The following is a 14,798-nucleotide window of genomic DNA, read 5'->3' as shown; positions in this document are numbered from 1 at the left end:
AATTAATTGTCCTATGAATCACGCATCGTATCATGCGGGACAGTTTTTATGTGCATGTTTAGCATTGATAACGCCTACCAACCGTACCTGTTCGTTGCATCCCTATCTGCCGCGTGTTATGATGATTTATGTTTATGGTGCCAGCTGCCCTTTGCCCCGTCACTCGGTTCTGTAGTTACTCGTTCGATTCCCGATTCATCGATCGAAATATGTGCCACACCGAGAAAAAGGTAAACCTTCGTGCTTTTCACGAGCTCGTTTTTCGTTCTCTTTTCATACTTGTTCCCATTTCGTGATGAACGACGAGCGAAAATTACGCTGTGATGCCGCGATGAAAATTATTACGTCGGGTAATAAATATGGTTTCTGTGTTTAATTTCTTGAACATGGAATTTGTGGACTCGTTTCACACTGCATCGAAGTCTGTTTAATGTAAATATCTTATGGAAGAATTTCCACAATAATTTCGTATTAATCGTAAATCGTATAATCACGATCTGCATGGTATTTATTCGTAATTTTTAACTCTTAATGGCTATTATTGACGAAGTTTCTCATCCTGTGAATTTTCCTTTAACGTTATTGTCCGCAGTGCATAATACTATAATTATAGGATTTTTACTACGATTAGTTTATTTACGATAAATGGATTAAACAGATGTTGATTAAACAGGAAACGATGGTTGTTTGACGTGAGCTAATCACAATAACGTATTATAATTAAGACAACTAGACAGTTAATTTGCAACTCTCGTCACCACGGCTCTCTCTCATGCAGACCACACTCTCTCCACAGCGCAATTCGCACTCTCTTACTTCTCGATTCACACTCCCCAACTTCTCAACTAACACTGACTGTTAATTCGTCTTTCTCCCTTAGCCTCCCTTTGTCTTTTGTCTTGGCCCCACCACGCGCGTGTTCCGCAACAGCTCGTGGCCAGGACCACGCAGGCCTTTTCCGCGAAACTATCCGATCGAAGGACCGACGATACACTGTTGGGCCTGTCGGCACTTTGGCTTTCTCGCGATATTGTTTATAGTTGTCCCGATATCTCTTTGGCCTTTCGTCCACGATACCACACAATGTTATGTAGCGGTACACGAGTCAATCGGGAGAGACTGGTATTGTTGTGCCTTGAAGTGCCAACGTTGTTTTGGTTCACTAGGTTCGAAGGTAAACGAACTCCGGACAAAACATTATCGTTGTTATTTGTAATCGTCAACCAGAGTTACTGTTGATATGTATAATTTTCTGTGTTGGACTGGGTTAAATGCGTATTAGAGATACTCGTATGACATAAAAGATATAACCTAGCAAACACGAAGATGGCACCCCGCTGGGGGTAGCCACCCACATGCTATATTTATTTTTATTTTATTTTTTTTTACCAATAAGATATAACACTTTACCAAATGTCCTTCAGGACAAATTGTAAAAAAAAAAACTTGTATGTGAGTATCAGTGTGTGGATACATGTGTGTAAGCGTCAGAGGACGTCCAGGCCTTAGTTAGGGCAAAAGACGATTGGCAGTGATTTGGAAGCATCTGGAAGAGTCGATTAACAGTCGAGTGTAGAAGAAAGTGCTGAGACGCGTGCAAATGTGTATCGATGAATATATGAGAAATCGTCCATGAAATAAATATATTGTTACTTTAATATTAATCCTCAGTGTATATTCAGTGTTCCTATAACATTATTTCGGCTCTAAAGATCCACAATTCTCAACAGTTACATTTGGACTTTTTGTAACACCGATCGATACAAATAAACGAACGTGGTCTCTAGGACGATTCATTATAGCGAGTCATACAGTCGAATAACGAGCGTAGAGTTGAACAGTAGCATTGAGAGAGCAACGATTACGACCAGCATATTCTATTTCTGTACTTGTATTTAAAGTGATTTTAATATGATCGACTATTACAATTTTATCATTCGTCTCTTTAATGAACCAACACGTACATAATAATTCGCCTCAGTTATCTAGAACTATTATAGAAAACAATTTTTTAAGTGTTAATTCTCGTTTAATTTGATCGATTCTTTCAATCTCCTAGTTCACAGCCGACGTTACTATTTAGTTGGAGATCCTCCAAGCATAGTATTCAGAAACATTGTGCAGCGCATAGTAAAGACGACGACGTCGATAGGTTGGTAGAAAATCGTATTCGGAGAACGCGATTGAAAAGTCGAAACAGGTAGCAACATGGTCTAAATCAGGACGATCGCGGATCGCTAAAGAGACATCACCACGAGAAAAACACCTGGAAACTATTTTCACCGAATCGAATTAGGCGGTCGTGTTCTTCATCGGTAAGCCATCCATTCAACAGTTGCCACATTCGATTTCCAGTCACGTACACCCTCGTTTTTCTCACTTTTCTCTCTCTTTTTTTTATTTTTTTTCTCTCCGTTCTATAGACTCGTATTCCACCGACAGCTTTCATCCCTCGATGCTTTCTGTTCGGTCATTTCCCACTTGGCTGTTGTTTCAGAAACTGACCACCGAGTCTATGTAATTCCTCTTTCTCCTTTGAACAAATTCTCCGCTTTGTTAAACGATAATTAATATCAAGTTATCTTTCTGCAGTCTACCAGAAAGCTTAATGCAATATTTGCAAAGCAAAATGTTTACTCTGATATTTAACGTATAAAACTAATCGTAAATTCTTCTTTTCGATAAAGAGAAAGAGACAAAAATGAGAAATTTGAATACTTATGAAATTAGAATTACAATGATTCAACGACAGCGAGATTTTAGCAATTTTACTTCTAGCGAAAACACATCTCTTTCCTTGCGAAAATATAAATCCAAACGTAGAGTTTTCACAAAATACGCTAGAAGAAGAGAAACGGAGCGCTGCAAACCGTTTCTAAAGATCCATCTATCAAACAGCGTTCCCAGCCACACACACAATCAGTTCAGTGCCTTCTATTCTCGAAACGAATGACCAGAAAATTTCCCATCCATCAATCGTGATAGGTAAGAGCTCCCAATCCGTTCAAGACGTTCGCGTTATGTTACACGAGCTTGCTGCCATGCTAGGAATACGTATGATCGTGTTCAATGTAAGTTAATCAACAAGAAGAGTAGAAAAAGGTAGATAGTTAGAGAGAAGAAGAAGCGACACGGAGAATGTCACGAAGCTGCGGATTCTGGATTCGATCGGAAACATCGGATCAGCGCCTCCTGTGCAAAGACAACCAGCGTTCGCTCGGTGCACGATTTCGGTCGCTCGACAGGCAGTCACGTTCGATGAAACGTGCACGGCATCGAGCAGTCTCGGGCGTTGTCGTAACGTCAATAAATTTCAACCGATATAACACGCCGCATCGCAGCACGCCGACACAGATCGTGCAACCAGCTCCTTGCTATCGAGTTGCCAGTTGGCCAGCTGCACGGATTTGGCCCGTGAAATCGAATCGAATCGAATAAGGGATCGAAGCGAAGCTCAGTGTTTCGCCGACTCAGAATCGCTATTCGCAATTTGTAACATGCTATCGGTCCTGTACGCGCCATCGTCGATGATTTTGAGTCGTCGATAAAGAGTCAGAGAAATATATGCTGCTCGTGTATGATCGAAATTATCGAATTTCGAACTGTGTATTATAAAAAGCGTGAAAATAAAATCGCCATGTTTGTGAAATTCTTTGTTTCGAGTTTGGAAAGTAGAAGTAGGAAAGAGTATTGATATTACAAAGCGAGTAACGTTTCCCTGAGAAACTTTGGCAAGTTCTGGGTTAGAGTTTCCGATCTCCTGCGGGACGACTCTTCCAAACCTTACAAGTTTCACCAGTTACCGGGTACTTCGATACTTGTAACTCGATTGATACAGTCTCGCGGTTTCCCCGAGTGGTTTTCGTTAGCATTGACCGCGGAACTTTTCGTTTCGACGTTCGAACACCGAGAAACTGCATTATTCATCGTTTAACGGTATCGAACTATTCTATCGGAGAATCGAGATGTTCGACTCGGATGGAATTTACATGTATTTCTTTCTTTTTTTCTTTCTTTCTTTAAGAAGCTAATTTACAGGAGGAACAATTAAGAAAGATACGAGGGACCGTGTTCTTGCGTTGTTCCAACGAGAATAAAAACGAGAAGCGTAGTCTTTTGTTTGGCGGACACAGTACCAGGACGGTGGCGTTTGTTTCGTTCGCTTAATAGACGAGCCTCATTTTCTGGCAAGAACTCTGCTGAATCCTTCTCGGTCAAATAACCATAAATTCCGTGTTTCACGTTTCTTAATAATCCCGGTTTCGAGAGGGTGGAATTATCTAAATGAAATATTCAAGAGGGACCACGGTTACACGTCCGCCGCGGTTATTGTACGTGAAAGCCGGTGACAAGAACGAATGAAGCTCGTTTCCAAGGGCCGCTCTTGTTCCGTTGGCTTAAGTAAAAGGTGGAAAAAACGAGGAAGCGAAAGAGAAAACTTCTCGTATTTTATCAGCCCACTTAACAATCCCCTTCATTCCGCCGCGACAAACTGCCGCGAGGAGCCGCCCTTTGAAGCTACAACTTTAATCAATTTTACCCTCTCTTACTCCATCCTGCTTTTAATCCTGAACGTTCTGCCTCCAAAACAGAGTACTCGATGCTCGTCGATGAATTAGGTCCACGTTTGTTTCTAACTCTATCGACAGAGAAGTCAATATTCTTCGATTTTTTGTTCAATTTATTTCGCTGAAGATGATTAGAGCAATGCAAACTTTTTAGCATTTAGCCAATCTTTCGCTTATTTATAATAATTCTTTTGAATAATTTCACGTTATAATTTTCCAAACGTACAAAGCAAGCACAGGTCAACGCACCCTAGAACGGACGATTCTTAACGTCCCAAAAGCCTCTCTCCTTTTTTCTCTAGTTATTCGGATTCGAGCTTACGACGAAAAGTCTGAATTCTTCTGGACCAGATCGGTCTCTCTTTTCGCTCCTTTCCGTGGCTAATTGGTATGAAAAATAGCGGGAAGAAGAATGCCAGGAATTATTGGAATTGAAAGCTCTGCCGCGCCTCTTAATTACTAGGCCTGCACGCTATTGGCGAATTCAGTCGCGCATTCCGGACCAGTTCCGAGGAAACTAACGAACGTACTTGGCCGACTTTCTCTACACTTTCGCCGAAACTTTCGTCCCGTACATTTCGTTCATTACATTCATCGCTTATCATCATTTTTCTGAACAGTTCTTTTCTTTATCGTGAATTGCTTCGGTCGCGACGTATTCTCGTTTCGAAGATGGAAATTTCGTTAACGAGAGATATCGTTTAAGACACGTGTAAAAATTGCCTATAGCGATATTCCTATCGAGAACATTTAATTTTCTAAATAATATTGCAATTTTATTGCTACTGGTTTCTTTAACTCGAATACTTGGAATACACGAACGGTGAATTAACTTTCTTTCTTTTCTTATAAATTTCTTTATTCAGGACAGTTCTTGGTTCAGAAAAGAGAAGGGGGAGGACCGTTTAATTTCAACGACTAATTTCGTTTACTGAACCTTTCATTTAAATCGGTAACTAGGGCTGTTAAACTCGGCTTCACAAAGCTTTACTCGGCTTTACGAAGTCTTTAAACAGCTTTAAGAGACTCGAACTTGGTTATTTCTCCGAGTGCTTATAAAGCGTTCAAACACATTTCTTCGCAGGTTCGATATTAATTAGGAGCAACACAATTACTTTTTATTAATTGGATCTTTAATATTTCGATATTACTCGTGAACTTCTTGATCCAAGTTCTAATTACGAACTGGACGATGTTGTAATTAAAAATAATCACGTTTTCAGATTAATTAGCTTTGATGTTGTTTAAAAGTATCTTATAAGAGGATCTGCGATCTATTTAAGAAGATTTGTAATTATATCGAGATACTCTGAAGTTCAAACGCTTCTCGATTACACAAAACTTCTGTAACACGTCGTATTTTGTAATTAATCGTTCCCAGTCGTATCTTTCTACGCCAATTGCAAATGTTTTAATCGATGATTTCGGCACAAAAATGCTACAAGTGTACATTTTTATAAAAAAATGTCTTTTTGTCTTTTTAAGTCTATCTGTATAATTTCTAAAACCTGCGATTCTTCTATCATAATAAAATTTGCTTCTCGTTGCTTACGTTGATACTTGGTTCATCTTGCAGAATAATTTTACCAGCCGATGACATTAAGGAATCGACACGTGACAAATTGCAATACAAATGTCACTACGTAACTTATACGCTAATAGTTGTATGCAATGCAAATATCACAAACTCACCTTCAGAATCCGAAGTGTCAGACAGCGGTGGTTCGTTGGCGATGTACTGACGGCCACTCAGCAGGTTGTTCTCGACAATCGGTCGTTTGTCTTCGAGCTGCCTCCTGAAGCCGCGATGATCATCCTGCAACGCGCAAGAAAACGTCCACGTGAGAAGGAAGCATTCACGCCCGAGTTGTTCGTCGCTCGCTCGTACACTCGACGAGGTAAGTAGGCTAATTCGCGAAGCTTTAAACGGCAACGTCGAGAGCAACGGCAGAGCCATCGACGTCGTCTACATTTCGTCGCGTGCATTCGTAATTTCGTTTGACAAGACATCGTCGTGACGGCACGCGTCGCGCTGACGATTCCGCACTGCGAGCGACTAACGAGGAGACGAAAGGAGAAAAAAGAAGGACGAAGAACAGGAAGAAAATGAGCTGCAACTTTCACGATATCGCGTAGCCTGACGGCTTCTCGTTAACGAGATTATCCTTTGCTCTCGTTTCCGCGAGCCTCGAGAAAATTTAGACACCGAAACACGGTTTTTTGCCGTGCGTTCCTCCGCTCGCTTCTATCTCGTTGGAAACGGCAACCAGCGATTTTTCCCCCACTTGTCGAGCACGGCCTCTTTTCTTTCGTACACTCTTTCCTCCCATCGTCGCCGGACTGGCAACACCGAGAGGGTGTGTCTTTCGAACAGCACGTGAACGGCTCCTTTCAAACGACTCGGAATAATTTACCTACTTTCGTTGTTGCGACAACTGCAGATCCGCCTACATACACACATACGCACACGCATAGCGAGATCCTTCAGCTTTCGAAGGGATGACGATGAAACGGTGCGTTATTAGCGCCGATTTAAACCCTCGTGTTTTCGCTTAGTCCCTCGCGGAATTATTTCGGCTGATGCGAAATTGCGGTTACGCGCATCTCCCAACGTTTCTTTCGCGAATGCTTCTCCTTTTCATTTCTATTTGTATTTACCTTTCACTCGGCGTTTAAACTCGTTTAACGTGCCGTCCCACTAGCAAAGGTATCGTAGGTGTGTAGATTAATCGTTCCCGGGAATGAAATTTCTATATTTCTTACAGATCTCAAACTCTGGCCAACTCGTTTTTTAATTAGAAAAATATTATCGCGAAAAATATTGGTACGTCGGTTATTTTAATTTTCTCTATCGTGGCTGTGGAATAAAATTCTTTTTCCCGCGAGAAAAGCGCCTCTAATTCCTTATTTTCGATAAGCCCGATAAATCATAAATATGGACACGCATATTGGCCGAAAGTATCACGTCCACGTTGAAAGTTATACAACAACGCGTAATAACGAGCGAAGAAGCGGTCCACTTCCCTCGTTTCTGTGCTCTTCAAGGAGATTTCTTTTAGCTTTGCGTTTCTTGCCTCTTTCAATTTCTTCTTTTCGTTCTCTTTTTCAAAGCGAATTTCATACATTATTGTTCGTATTCTATTAAACAGTCATCCTCGAAATCATTGTTATTCAAGCGTATTCTACTTGCACGAATCCACGAATCCTACGATATTATAGCGTTTCAACGATTCGAGTCTAAAAACGAATATACAGAAGCTAAATAGTTGACGAAGGATTTCGCGGCGAAATAAGGTCGATTTGTTAGCAACGAAATCGAGAACAACTAAAACGTCGTTCGTTTAATTGAGCCACTAGACGTTTTCTAATTGGCCACGCCGAGATAATCGCCTTATCGTATTGGTTATCGGAATGACGGGTTAATTACGCAGGGTGCATCGTAGCGACGTATTCAGCGAGAGAGTAGCAGCACGTTGCATTCAATGTTGAGGGATTTCCATCATTGAAACGAGCATCGTCTATTTCACGAGGTCGTTAAAAAGCGTAATGATCGTTTCGTTCGTCTGTGTGCGCGCGTGAATACATGCCTCGTCCTCCCATCTAAATTTATAGATAACGATAGAAAATGGGCCAATTTTATAGCCACTTAAACTTATTTCCACCACTCTAACAATAGAACGTCTGCCAATGTGAACCATCGATTTCCATGAAACTTACGCACAATGTGGATTTTATGTTACAGACTTTTGGCAAGCTTAACCGATCTTCGATTAAACAAAGGGATAATTTTGCAATATATATGTATATCCTAGCATTGTACAAAATTTTTACATCATTCACGTTACTGGTTTTACAATGGCAGCCGAATATACACACTTTCGAAAAACGTTTTCACGCGTTGTTATTATAAGAAGGATTTTAACGCAGTGGAAAGTAATGTCGCGTATCATGCAACGAGTATCTGATTTAATCAGCGGCACGTTATGCGAAAGAATTTGCGTCATCGTTATTCGATGTTCGAAGAACTATGAGAGGAATAAAATCGTACACAACATTGCATGATATTAAAAAATGGTATTGCTATCATAGAAGAATGATATTAAAAAATTATCATCCAAAAGAATTGTTGGTAAAATACAAATTTTGAATCTTATTTTGGATTAATTTATTGCGACCTTTAAAATATAATGCTCGCTATGACCTACTGGTAGAACGAGAGAAACACCAAGTATTTTTATATTCATCTCTCAAGGCAAAATATGTCCATTTGCTAAATAGTGCAAGACTTTTACGCAACGCTGTACTAAAGAGACGGACATTAAAAACGTCGTGGTGCATCTCGGAATAAGCTTTCCTAGACGCACGATTAATTCTCGATAATTCGAGAAATATCGGTAATTAATGAAACTCGGATTTGCCAGGATGGCCCGGAGAAATGGTAGCTCTTTGGCGCGTTCGCGATCGATACGCTCGTTGAAATCAATTGCGAGCTGCGATAATCGTCGTTTCGTGGCTCGATAATCGTCCCCCGTCGCGGCTATTCCTTTTTGCCAGTCGTGTGTTCGATCGATTTCGCGTTAAGCAGCGCGATTCTGAGCCGGATCGTTACGTTCGAACAACGACGACCCGTTTACGACGAAACCGCGTTTTACGTATGCGCCGTTCGAGGTGAGTCGTCGTCGATTTCACGCACGAATACGGTACGATAAAACAAGCCGCCGATATGTTGCGTGCCACACACAGCTATCGATTCCACGTTCCTCGATCGTCTAATGAATTCCATTCACGAACACGTATACCAGCGCGTGACATTTCCAGCCGATCCGATACTTCGTCACACGTGTTATTCGTCGTTTGAGCTATTTTGAGACACGAAGTGGATATTTGGTGGCAAAGGAATATCGAAGAATCTTATTTGGATGGATTTTAGGGAATGAATCGCTGCGTGTAAGTGCTGTTTAATTCATGCTGCATAATGTATAGTGTATTATACGTCGTACTCAATGAATAGTATAGTATATGATGAATTCTGGATAGTACACAATGCATAGTGCACGGTACATTATTCAGGATTCACGACGCGAAGTGCATAGTGCAAGATATATTGTGCAGAGAATCAAATACAAGGTTTGCAGTGTAGATTTTAGAGCGAATAGGTTCAAAGTACAGGATGATGGCCACCGATGTGTGATCGTGCATGGTACACCTTTGAAATATTTCAAATTTCACTTGGTTGTGAATAAATATATATTCTTGAAAACGTATGTAATCAAGTATCATAGAGAGGACTGAGAATCGTGGTTTTACACATCGGTCTATCGCTATTTCTACTAAAACAACGCGCTCTGCGTTCTATAAACCATATTGCAATGAGAACGAGCTATCTGTGAGGCCACAGTCTTACATAAAGCCGTGGCGCCAGGTGACGCCTCATAATTTGCATAAATTATTGCGCCGCGTCGTTCGTTTATGCGCAATTATTTGTGTGCGAATTAGAACGACATCCGCGAAGCCATATCGCGGAAATTCCGGCATTACGTTGCCCACTGTATTGTTAAACTACTATCCGGTAACGGAGAGTTCTCGTTCTATTTACTCCTGGCACGGTCATTAGTCGGCTGCATTTGCGTCTCCCTTGGGTCTTCTCGCGGTAGCGTTAGTTTGCGACTTAAAATTACGCGTTGCTGCCTGTGAAATACTCGAGTACCGCGAAACTCGACGATTTTCGACAGTTCGACGCATCTTGCAAGCCGATTTCTGAAGATCGAAAAAAAAAAAAAAAATGGTACGCTTGAAATCGAAATCGACTGGAACTGAAATCGATGAACGAAACGAGAACTTCAATCCTACTCGCAAACAGCCTGGCAAACAATTACAACCGAGCGCGGGACACAATGAAATTTCCTCGTTTCACAGCGCAACAACTGCTGGAGTGGCATTTTGGTATTTCGAACGTCGCACGGTGTGTACAGATAGTGCACGCGTGGCAGCTGTATATCGCTTCGTCGATAATGACATCGATCGGCGTTCAAGACATTTAAAAAAGAGCGATTGAACCAACGAATCTATAAACGGTGCTTTAAACGACGATTTTTTAATTTCTCGACAATATAATAACAAAGCTGACTTTAAATTTAGAATTATTTGATCTTTGAAATACGAAAGATGAGATTCGAGATTTGCGAAAACTTGGAAATTTGAAGCTTAAAATACGATATTCCTAACTTTAAGTCTTTAACTCTCGCTATACGAAGATACATGGTACTGTGTGTCGATCTTTTTTGAATTTCATGCATAGCAAATGCGACATCGGTGTATCGCGTATCTCTGAAACTCGCTTATTGTTTGTACCACCTGTATGTTGCGATCTTTTTTCTCTAACCCTTCGTTTGTCGTCCCTATGTACAGACCGAACTAACTGATATTCGCGTGGAATACATTACGCTTTGAAATCGTTTGGATGACAGTTGAGAACGTTGGTGTTCACATGCATAGAATTCTTTGTTACACGGCTACTGTTTTAACGATACCTTATGAAAGCTCTTGCTGATGATACTACGCCCTTGAAAAATAGGACAAAAAAAGAAAAACACGAAGAGTAAAAAGACGATAAAAAATCCGATGATTTAAATTACATCACGTTTGATCCTCCAAGTAGCGAGTTACGAGGGAAAACCCTTCGAGATAATCATTTCCAGGGTAACATCTCCGGATCCAGCTGCTTGCAAGCCTCGTGCAACAACCGTATCCGACGCTAGTTACCCTCTCTTCCCCGCATCAATCTCAAAATACACGCTCATCAATCAGTACCATCGTGGGATCCCTCATCTCGATTCCAACGGTTGAAATTGCCCCCGGAAACTAGCCTGTTAAACGATCCATCGCGACTTACTTTATCGCCTACGGTAATTAGCAGTCTCCCGTTCGCGGCTTTCAATCGATACTGTCTCGGGGATCGAGCTTATTTATTCGCCCCCGTAATCGACCGACCTCGTTAAACCCGGATATTCAACGGATTGAAAACGCCCGCCACGCGTTCCACGAGTCTCGAAACTCTTGTTCCCGATTAATATCCGGCCGATTAGGGCTTCGGTTCGCGATAAGTAGGGGCGCAGGTGTCGTCCGTCGATGACTGTTCGTGAGCGGGATCGCGGTACATGCACCTTATCATCCCTGTACACTCGCAGCTCGGTAACATGCACGTTCTAATCTGGATTAGTCCGAGCTAGTCCGTCTTTGTGCGTGGAAACTGGGCCGCCGGGGGTGGTTCGTGCTCTGGCCATCTCCTCCTCCTCCTCTACCTCCGAACCCCTTTCGGTCGACGACGCGTGCCCCCTTGCTTGTCGGTGTCCACGCACACAGCGCGACCCTAATTGCGTCATTTTCGTGTAATCCAGTCCATTCCAGTAGGTTACGGGGCATGTTTCAAGGTACACGAGCCTATTTGCCCCGACAAGATCGCTTCCGGCTCAAGATGGGCTTCCGGCTCAAGGTGGATTTCAAGGTATCCTTGGATACCGTATGTTAATACTTTGAAAACTGCCGGGAATAACTCGATCTTGACACAGTTTACAGGTACTGATCGAGTTATGTTTCAGTCGGAATTTCTTTTTTACCAGAACAAGGTACGAGATTCTTAAGGAATATGTCATATCTAAGGGGTTCGGTGATCCGAGTTTTAAATTTATTTCTTTCGTAATTAGTAGGACTTGATTTGAGTAGCGAGTTTCAGATCTTCGTTAATGCAGGTCATTAGAAGCATGCGGATATTTGTCATTCTTGTCCAGATATATCGTGATTAGAATTTATCGAAATTGTAGAAACTGTTGATAATAATCATCTGTGTGCATATTTTAATCAAGAAAAATGATATAAATGTAAGATTCTTAAGATCGCAACAGACCTACGAAATTCGCGATGGAGTACGATATAGTCCATAATAATTCCAAGTTTCTGAATGATAATTTAAGAACAAGGGATGATGGTTTCGCAATAAGAAAGAGTAACAATTGTAAAATACTTACTTCTTGCTTCTGCAAAGCGGCCACGTCTCCACAGACAGGTCCCAAACCAGTAAGTTCGGTGTCTTTTCTGATCACCCATTCGATGAGTTCACGCAAAGACAATAGAAGAGCGTTCCAGTGTTCCGTATTGCTTTCTAATCGATTTCTGCAACAACGAAAAGGAGAGAAACGTTATAATTGCGATGCAAAAAAATGTCTCGATATTAAAACCGAAAAACACAGTGAATCCCGCAGGGAGGTGTCCATCAGGGTTGAAGTCGCGCAGGCTGTGCATAACTAATGCAGCAGCTGCGAGAACGACGCGGAGGAAGCACATGTCTGGCCGTAAATACTGATAAGGGGTGAGTAGAGACGCGTCACAGGGTAAAGAAGTATTTATTCTCCGGAGAAAGTGAAAGAAAGCGAGAAAATGAAAGAGGTCGGTGATGAATGGGAAGGAGAGGTACGTCTGCGTGGGTGGAGCGCAAGAAAAGCGGTGCTTGATGGGGAGGAGGGAAGATATTCAAGGTGAACTATGAAACCGAAAACAGGTAGAACAATGAACGAAAAGAAGAAACGAAGAAAATTGTGAAAACGTCGTCCGAGAAAGAAAACCTAAGAACAATAGGAAGAACGCAATTAAATGTAACGCACAAAGCGGGATAAAATAAACGAACGTTCGAAAGAGAGGTCAAGATACCTGTCCGCTTTATCCGAGACGTAAGAGAAACGATGAAAAATAAGAAATACTCGAGGCAAATTTAGCGAGAACAAAGCGATCGCGGAAACTTATCAAATCGAAAAAGTTGCAGTATAGTAAGACAGGAAGAGAAATGAACGTTAACTTAAGTATATGCCAGTAAGAAAAAGAAGAAGAAGAAGAAGCAGAAGAAGAAGCGTAGGAAAAAGTAAGAAAGAAGGGGAGGAATAACGCGAGGAGGTTATTGTAGTTGACGGAACGTAAGGGATGGACAAAATAGGCAACCGAAATGAATAAAAAGAAGAATGGAAGAAATAGAAGGGATTGAAAGGGAGGAAAGATCGAAGGATGAGAGGTGGCTGGCAAGGGCAGGGTAGGAAAGATGGCGCTCGGGATTTAGATTTATATTCCGCCATTGTTGTACCGTCGTCGACTGGAGCAGTCTCTCACACCCTTAACAACCAACTCCTGTCTTCCCATTCCAGTCGCGCACAACCCTCCTTTTCATCCACGAAAGCCGCGGACCCGTCGTCTGGTATCGCGAAGGAACAGACCCGCGGCCGGATATATTGCAGTTATTGTAACGTCGATGAAAGTCCTGCGGAATTCCGCGACGTAGCTGTATACTTCCGCCGATCCGACCATACCGTCTCTGTATGTATATATATCTTTAGAAATATGTAGCACGTCGAAAGGTATTGTGCCTTCTTCTCTCGCGAGATAAGGAAACCGGGATATATCGTCCGGACTATAGTGAATACCTGTAAGAAGGATAGTTGGTCTGTGTGTTTCCCCTTTTCCCAACGCGGGCAAGACCGATGCCGAACAGAAATTTGACCGATGCGAATTTATCTTGACGTTGAACAGGACTCCCGTTGAAAACAAGCCATTATTCCGAGATCGATGGTTTTAGTTTCTCGACAGCGGTTTCATTCCTTTCAGAAGCCTCGAGATGGAGTTTCGTCTTTATCGATATCACGCTGATGGGATTTGTGTCGTAGACAAAGAGGTTTCTTGTTTGATCGGTTAAGCTAAGTCGGCTTGAAATCACCGGTAATCATTGGACGAACAACTGAGTCGGTTAAACAGAACTGAAGAAGGGCGGTAAGAAATTCCAGCATCCTTTATAATCCTACAGATTATTACCTATCCAAACTTTACCAAGATAATTGAAGAGACTCGAAAGATTTCATCGATCACTCGGATATTAAACTACCCCATTTCCCGATCCTATCTAAACAAACTAACCGCGCCATCGTTCGGTTGATCGAGCGATCGTCTGAAACAGCACGGATTTGCAAAAACCGACGTGCTGATTTTCCTCGGATGATCCTCCCACTGGAAACAAATAGCCGTGCGCTGGATCGATACCGAACGATGTCGGCTGTTTAACCGGCGCTGTCGCTCAACGATTAATCGCTTCAAGTTTGGTGCTGCTTGATTACCACAGAATGCAAGTAAGACCGCTATGGAAAGAGAAAGGAAGATAGATAGATAGATAGAGAGAGAAAGAGACTTTTTCGGGTT

The 14,798-nt window shown here is 41.9% G+C and overlaps 1 protein-coding gene across 10 annotated transcripts in view; it reads right to left on the bottom strand.

The window, feature by feature from the left end:
• Positions 1-14,798, bottom strand: part of LOC132910266 (dystrophin, isoforms A/C/F/G/H) — a 455,671-nt gene that overhangs the window by 65,938 nt on the left and 374,935 nt on the right. For all 10 annotated transcript variants that reach the window (XM_060965815.1, XM_060965814.1, XM_060965813.1 and 7 more), the window contains 2 exons: positions 12,593-12,737; positions 6,261-6,384 (listed from right to left, as the gene is read on the bottom strand). In XM_060965815.1, coding sequence (XP_060821798.1) covers positions 6,261-6,384; positions 12,593-12,737 — 269 coding nt within the window. The remainder of the gene's footprint in view (positions 1-6,260; positions 6,385-12,592; positions 12,738-14,798) is intronic.

Source organism: Bombus pascuorum, chromosome 9, assembly GCF_905332965.1.
Source record: "Bombus pascuorum chromosome 9, iyBomPasc1.1, whole genome shotgun sequence".
NCBI classification, from domain to species: domain Eukaryota; kingdom Metazoa; phylum Arthropoda; class Insecta; order Hymenoptera; family Apidae; genus Bombus; species Bombus pascuorum.
This window is presented reverse-complemented; position numbering and strand designations above follow the sequence as displayed.